At 39.8% G+C, this 8071-nt stretch overlaps 1 protein-coding gene across 1 annotated transcript; it reads right to left on the bottom strand.

The window, feature by feature from the left end:
* Nucleotides 1–650: 650 nt before the first annotated feature.
* Nucleotides 651–7357, bottom strand: LOC133011528 (CD209 antigen-like). Its single transcript, XM_061079264.1, has 6 exons — nucleotides 7160–7357; nucleotides 4683–4802; nucleotides 3421–3597; nucleotides 3065–3237; nucleotides 2869–2984; nucleotides 651–1705 (listed from the first exon to the last, which is right to left on the bottom strand). Exons 1-6 carry the CDS (start codon nucleotides 7254–7256, stop codon nucleotides 1525–1527), a joined length of 864 nt encoding a protein of 287 aa, XP_060935247.1. The 5' UTR covers nucleotides 7257–7357; the 3' UTR covers nucleotides 651–1524.
* Between the last annotated feature and the right edge of the window lie 714 nt (nucleotides 7358–8071).

The following is an 8071-nucleotide window of genomic DNA, read 5'->3' as shown; positions in this document are numbered from 1 at the left end:
GGGTAAGAATTTGAGCATGTTAAACCCCTCAAAAAGCCAGTTTGTTTGCCTGAATAATAATAACTAATGAAGTGTGACAGAAAAGGGCTAGCTGATTTCCTGATAGCTCCCTGTGTGAACAAGCTCAGGAGGGAAACAGCAGAACAAACCGTCCCCTCCTCTCTCTACCTTTGACTTGTTCGGTCCGCGACGCCGCACGAAGTGGACGAGATGCTGTGGAACAAGGATCCAGCAGCTCAGAGAGGAACCGACATGACGTCACTGGAACGTGGGATGAAGTTGTTTCTGATTCTGTGTTTTCTGTTTGATTAAAACCCTGAAAAAGGTAGATTTGTGCAAAGTAGAAATACTCATAGATTACAAATAAACACAGATTGTGTCCAATTATAATCCTGCATCTCGTTTCATGTAGTTAATTAGAAGATGAACTCTTTAAACTCAACAAATATTAACTTTGCTTAAAACCCTGACTTTAACTTTTCAAAAAACGAAATAATTCACATGATGAATAAATGTCTGAGTAAGAGACTGAATATGCTTTTACTTTGAAAGGTCTAAAACTGCAGCACCAGGACAACTGGAATCGCTATTTTGACTGAAGGTTCATTGTTCGGCAACAACAACATTACAGACAACAGTCAACTATCATGTGGAATAGTTTATCTTTCAGTATTGATTTATTTTTCAGTATGTCAGTATTTATTCGACAATTACATTTACAGTTAGTGGCCACGTTTTTATGAAACTAGCTAATAAACATGAGAAAACAAATAGATTTTGACATTAAGCCTTAAACCTTTAAACACAAGCATGTTAGAAATACATCAAAACGTAAAAAGTTATCTTGAATCCCTGATTTATAAATTCTCCAATACAAGCGTGTAAAAATTTGACATTCGTGTAAAGCATTATATATGTACAATTATTACAAACCATTAAAATCAGATATTCTTTCTTTCATTTACTTATATTGATTTTAAACAAGAGATTCTAAGGAAATTGGTAATGATTCAAATTGATGATATTCATAAGAATGGTGTTAAATGCCAAAGTGAAATGATGCATTAAGTCAAGGTAAAAAGAAACAAGGATTCGGTTAGAATTATTTTCTTATTTTAGGTTAATATTCACACTTAATTAATTGTAAGTTAATATTGATGGTGGTGATGATTTTAGGCACAGGTCCTGCTTTTTCCTTCTACGCACATATCAGAAGTGGAAAATTACGTCCTTTGTTTCACAAACTAGTAAAATCATTTGATTACTTTTCTTACTTTACCGGCATTTGATACTAAATACAGTTTTTTACTGCTTCACATTTCCTCTTTAGTCCCGTTCTCTGTCACTAAGTTAAACAGCAGCCAGACTTTTAATGAGTCCATTGTTTCATGCAAAATCAACATCGGAATGTCTTCATATCAAAATAACGTGAATTAAAAGTTGAGGTTTTGAAAGATAATTAAGAAAGTAAGATATCTGTAGCTGCAGGCGTTTGTTGAGCCAGCGAATGGTTTCCTCGGCGCCTCAGTGTGGCATAGCCGTGCTGACACCGGCGCCCATCTCCTTCTCACAGATGTACGGCAAGCCCATGTGACAGGGGGCGTCGTACCAGCTCCTCACGGCCACTCGCGTCAGCACCCGAGTTTTGATCATGTAGCCGCAGTCCTCGTTGATGTGGTTGTTGGGCTCGCCGACCTCCCAGAAACTGGAGTGAGGACAGAAGATTCAACGACTCAGTCAATTCATCCATAAACAGTCAATGATTTAATGGAAATCTTACTCTTTACCGTAGAATTATTAAATTTGGATACAAATTATAAAAGTTGCACAGTATTGAATAAAGATCAAATATTTAAGTCAATGTCAAATCATTGTGAGACAGCAGAGCAGAGTCAGGACAAAGAGGAAGGGAAGGAACAAGGGGCCATAAGAGGGACGACAAGAGGAGGGATGACAAAAGATCGGTCATCAGAAAATTTGATGATCAGAAATTCTTTTCAAAATGAGGAAGAAAAAATGAGGAAGAAAAAATCTGAAATTAGAAACATCAAGTAAACACAGAGGATAGCAAACAGAAGAAAAACATCTGTGTCACAGATTTCAGCTCCTCTCTCTTTGCTTTTCATCAGAGGTCAGAGGTCCGAGGACAGAGGTCAGAGGTCAGAGTCAGCGGCTGTTTGCTGCTGGCAGACAGGATCCTGCCTCCCTCCTGCTGTTCTCTCACATCTGTAACTTAGATCATCAAAACATGCACCGAAGTCTGCAGGTCTGGGACCAGTCAATGTTTAACAGGGTCCATTAGTCAGTCGTGTTTGTGTGTCTCAGACTGGAGCCAGAAAACCAGTTTGGGGCAAAAGTCAGTCTTTTTTTAAATGGTCAAAGCTTCTGGTAAATTTGTCTTAAATCTCTTTCAAAGCTCCTTCTGAAGTCTCTTCTTCCTTCTGGTTCTCTTTGCTCTTCAGGCCCTTTTGAAAACAAGATTCTAGTTGTAATTTGAGTGGATTCACGTGAAAATGGAAAGAAGGGTTTAAAAGTGATGGACTCTCGGTTAAAATGGTTATTGTGTCGAGGGGGAAGAGTTCTGTAAACAAGGGGATTTTTTTTTCACGAGATAGAGAACGAGATAAACATTTTTTTGGGATGTTTCTGTGTCAAGGCTAGAACCTCACACGATTCACCTCGAGAAAAAACTCAGAAACAGAAATTGAGAGAAATCCACAAAGTTCACAGTTCTTTGGACGAATGCAACAAGAAGCTCCAGCAGCATGTTGGAGAGAGGAGACTGTTAGAAAAGGGGGAAAATCCTCTGAACAACCAAAGACACCAACTCACTGAGTCAATCACAAGCTGCTGAATCCATGAACCTACCCTCCGACCACTGGAGTATCGTCCACCCATTTCCACTGGTCCTCTGTCTGCCCGTCAGTGATCCCGAACCAGTAGGCGTTCCAATGGCCTCTGGGAAGGAGATCCCACAGGAACGTCTGAGAAGGAAAAAGCGTATTCGTCACTAATTAACAGTTAATGTTCATGTTCTAACAGCAGCTGATGTGTTGTGACGAACCTGCTCCTCGGCCGAGTGGATGATGGCCAGGTGAGCTCCTTGGCTCTGGCAGTACGACTGACTCTCATGCCAATCCCTGGACAGCCTGGAGATGAGGTAACAGCTGTTGTTGAAGAGCTGCCACTCCATGGGGCAGACGATGGCGGCCTCGGTCGGTTTGATCACCTCAGGAGCTGAAGAAGGACACAGACGCAAACACACTTTGATTAATTTGGTCTCCTTGACCGTATTAAATGTTTTTAAAATGAATGGCCCCCGACAGTTTCATGACGTCTCCAGGCAACGACCAACCAACCAGTACCATGAATCTGAAATAATTGATTACTTATTACACGTCCATTTCAAAAGGTTTGTACCCTTAGTGGCCATCAAGGTGGCCAGTTTGACCAGCAGCTCGTCAATCTGCACCTGCAGCTGCTTCTTCTCCAGCATCAGAGCGCTGTTGTTGGCGGTCAGAGCCGTCACGTTCACATCCTGCGTCTGCTTCTGTGGCCCCGGGGCCACTTCACCGCCTCCCTGAGCTTTGTTTTTACCTGTGGAACCATGGACCAGAAAAAAGAGAGTGAATTCAGATGCAGCCCAAATATGACGTTCCAAATCTTTTAGAAGATTTTAACCTCGTCGCCTCTGTTGACTCACTCTAACCCAATGTCAGATACACTAAACAGCAGCAGGTTGTCGGGTCCGACACGTTCACACCAACAGGAACATGGGGGGAACATCCAGGCGAGGGGCGGAGCCTGTAGAGCAGCAGGAGGCGGGACATGACGTAGAAACTCTGCTGTGGAAAGATCAGTGTTGTTGTTTACAGCTCATCCACACCGGTGTCGGCCCTTATCCCTAAAAGATCTGGAATCTCTTCGTGTTTCCAAGTTGATGTCTTCGTCTTCTACGTGTACGGCTCCTCTTCTTCATGCTGAGATATTTGTGTTCTTCCAGTTTCACGTCTGTCACGTGTTAGAAACCTCCAGAAAATGCCCAGAGACACTGACTGAGACATTTGTTCTCACAGACAGAACCTCTACAACATGTGAGGAACACGTGAGGAACACGTCAGGAACACGTCAGGAACACGTCAGGAACATGTGAGGAACACGTCAGGAACATGTGAGGAACACATCAGTGGTTCAGATCAGGTCTGAAATCAGCCTCTGACTCAACTGGCAGCAGTTTAGTAAACGGGATGATTAAAAGCAGAATCAGCTTTTCAGCCTCTGCACTCCGCAGCTTTTTCAATATAACAAGTACACACACACACACACGCACAAACACACATGCACACATGCACACATGCACACATGCACACATGCACACATAAACATGGAATTATTGGAATATTAGCCAATAGTGTGTCACATTACACTATTGGCTAATATTCCATAAAATGTGTGGCAACGCTCAAACCACTAGATCCTCTTTTCTGGACTGAAAGTGTAAAGTCAGCAGTGGTGAATTCCTGCCATCCGAGCAGGTGAACAGTCGGAGAACAGAAGAGCTGGAACACGGGGACTCAGTGTTTACCTGCTCTCTGAGCTGGGAACAGACATGAGCCAGTTCACACCTCAGTCCCAGAACAAACCACCTGAGGAGCAGCAGCGGTCACCTGACGTCTACTCACCCTGTGCAGCCATGGCTATGATAGAGATCAGCAGGATGGCGCAGAGCGTGGCCAGGCAGATGATGGCGAGGCGGTAGGGCCTGGGGCCGCTCAGCCGGGGGGGCAGTCTGACCTGGGAGACTGTGCGGAGGGGGGGTAAAACAAATAAGTAAAAGAAATAATCCACAAAGCAAAAATACAGCAAATGAGTCTCGTTCATTGATTCACACGATGTCCTCACAAAACCAGAGACGTCAGAGGAACCTCAGTGGAGCCGAGGGGCTGAGACTTTCTTCAGCTCAACATTCCAAAGTTTCCTCTTTTTCAAAATGTGGATGCTCTTCTCTGTTTGTGGTCAAAGTCAACAGAATCTTCTCTACTTGTGCAAATTATTAATGAGAAAAAACGATCATCGCACTAATCAATAATAAAAGTGAGAATCACACATCTTTTCACATCACGATGGATTGATCCGAAGAGCTCTAACTTGGCTTTGGAATTTTAAAAAGACAATTCCATGGCTTCTAGAACTGTGTATAAAGAATTCAACACTAATTGTCTTAACCCTTTGATACACAACATGGGTCAAAAGTGACCCGATGGAGTTTTAATTGTAAATATCTTTACAATAAATGTATTTCATCATTCAGAATTCCAGGAATTCCTCAATTAACTTGTTTTTGATCATTACACATTCTTATTTTTATTTGTCCTTATTTACTTTTTTAATAAAAAATAATTTTTGTATCACTACCCTTCTAAGGCACAACATGGGTCAAAAACCCGTATTCATTTCACATGTTATTTCATGCATGGCTGTGCTTCTTTGCTATATCTTTTAAAATCTATTTATTTAATCATTTAATATTACAAAGTATTAATTAAAATATCTTGTTTTTGATTTCCACAAATCATTATTTTCATTTTCTCTGTCTTAATTTTTGAACTAAAATGGTTTTTGTATTACTACATCAAGTTAACGTATTAAGTATGCAAGTGTGAATTTGATGGGAACCTTTGATTTGTAAATGTTTGTAGTTAGGAACATGTTTACTGTGGACAACTTTTCACATGCCACACTTGTCAGAACTACTTGTCAGAACTAAACGGTCTGCTTTTGCACATCGGATTCATGTCTTATTTTACAATCGTTTTACCTAAGAAAATATTTGATATCTTGTGTAAAGATAACTGCAAATAACATTTGAACATTATTTCCCTCTACTCGTGGGAAAGATAAATATGTTGAATATTATTAGCTAGCTGTTAACATATTCTCTTTTAGCTAGCTAATGTTAGCTTATGTAAGCTAGGTAAATTCTAGCTTACGATAGCTAGGTCAACATGATTAAGTTCTGACAAGTAGTTTTGACAAGTGTGGCATGTGAAAAGTTGTCCACAGTAAACATGTTTCTAACTACAAACATTTACAAATCAAAGGATCCTATCAAATTCACACTTGCATACATGGGTCATTTTTGACCCGTGTGTAAACGTGATGAAGTAATACAAAAACTATTTTAGTTCAAAAATTAAGACAGAGAAAATGAAAATAATGATTTGTGGTAATCAAAAACAAGATATTTGAATGAATACTTTGAAATATTAAATGATTAAATGAATAGATTTCAAAAGATATAGCAAAGAAGCACAGCCATGCATGAAATAACATGTGAAATCATTTTTGACCCATGGAAGGGTAGTGATACAAAAATGTTTTTTATTAAAAAAGTAGAAAAGGAAAAATGAAAATAAGAATTTGTGATGATCAAAAACAAGTTAATTGAGGAATTCTTGAAATTCTGAATGATGAAATAAATTCATTGCAAAGATATTTACAATTTAAACTCCATCGGGTCATTTTTGACCCATGTGTGTAAACTTTATTTAAAAATACAAAAACTATTTTAGTTCATAAATTATGAAAGATAAAATGAAAATAAAGTTTTGTGGTAATCAAAAACAAGATATTTAATGAATACTTTGAATATTAAATGATGAAATAATTAGATTTCCAAAAATATAGCAAAGAAACACTCAGCCATGCATGAAATAACATTGTAAGTCAATACGGGTCATTTGTTTACCCATGTTGTGCCTAAGGGGGTTTGCATAGCTTGTGTATCAAAGGGTTAAGTTTGGAGCCTTTTGTTTACTAAGGAAAAGTTTGACTTGTATCTGAGACGTGTCGGAACAGATTCAGGGACGTGTGTGAACTGCACCACAATGTTCGAACCGAGCCCAAATTACTTTCACTTGTGTGGATGTGAGGCAGAAATCACCAGGTTATACACATATTCAGGATTTAATATTATTATTATTATTATTAATAATAATAATAGTAGAAGAAGCAAGCTTTGGGAAACTGGGAATATTCTCTGGTTCAAAGATATAAGAAGGTAAAAGATTTATAGATGTAAAAGAAAGTACATGTACTTCTCTCCACTCTGTGTTGTACATGATAGAGAAGAAGATCAACATCTGGATCTGATTCTTACCTTCCACATCTGATCTGCGGTGCTGCTCGTCCTCGGCCTCGATCAGATGCGAGTACATCCCGTCAAGGGCCTTCGAGCCGGGGGGAGAGGTCGTCATCTCACCTGAGCTCCACAGAGGAGATCCAGAGGAGATCCAGAAGGAGAGTTCAAAGGAGGTGCTGAAACTAAACTTCAGCCACTCTGTTTATAAGCAGAACCAAAAGTCAAGAGCCACAGAGTGACGCCACCGCACATCCGGGACTTTCAAAATAAAAGCCCTGATCATGATGAAGAACGGTTGGAAACATCTAAGGTTCAGTGTGAAAGAAACTGAAAATAAAATAATCCGAGAGATGTTTTCACATGTTTGTCTGATTTAAACTGTTTGAACTGTTGTTCTCTTTACCCTAGAATGGTAATTATAATAATAGATAGGAAAATAATAATAATAACAATAATAACAATAAATATAAGTAGGACTGCAAAGCAGCACTGGGCAGTCACGAGCACATGCATTTTGAAGCGTTGCATGTGTTTTGCCTGAAAAAAAAAATGACTGGAAATTTTGACACACAGAGCTGTTCAGGCTTGGACTCTGATCATGAGACAGAAGTTTGGTGGTGATAGGACAATGCACAGTGGAGTTGGGACAACATCGTCTCTTTTGGCGAAGGATGAACCTTCGCCGTACCTCAATGTTTACACGGTTTGAGGAAATGTCCCAATTCTGAGAGAGAGTGAGACATCTTATTTGCAAGACATAAAGATTCCTTCAGACCACTGACACAGCAGGAGTGGAGTTGTTTGTTAACGGCTCAGCATCGAAGGATCATGGTCCATGTATGTCCGCAATACAGAACATTGTGTTTTAATGGCATGTAATCAAACTTTGACGCCACAGTCACACAGTCTGGCGAAAAATTGATCTTTGAG

This window comes from Limanda limanda, chromosome 10 (genome assembly GCF_963576545.1).
Source record: "Limanda limanda chromosome 10, fLimLim1.1, whole genome shotgun sequence".
In the NCBI taxonomy this organism is placed as follows: domain Eukaryota; kingdom Metazoa; phylum Chordata; class Actinopteri; order Pleuronectiformes; family Pleuronectidae; genus Limanda; species Limanda limanda.
This window is presented reverse-complemented; position numbering and strand designations above follow the sequence as displayed.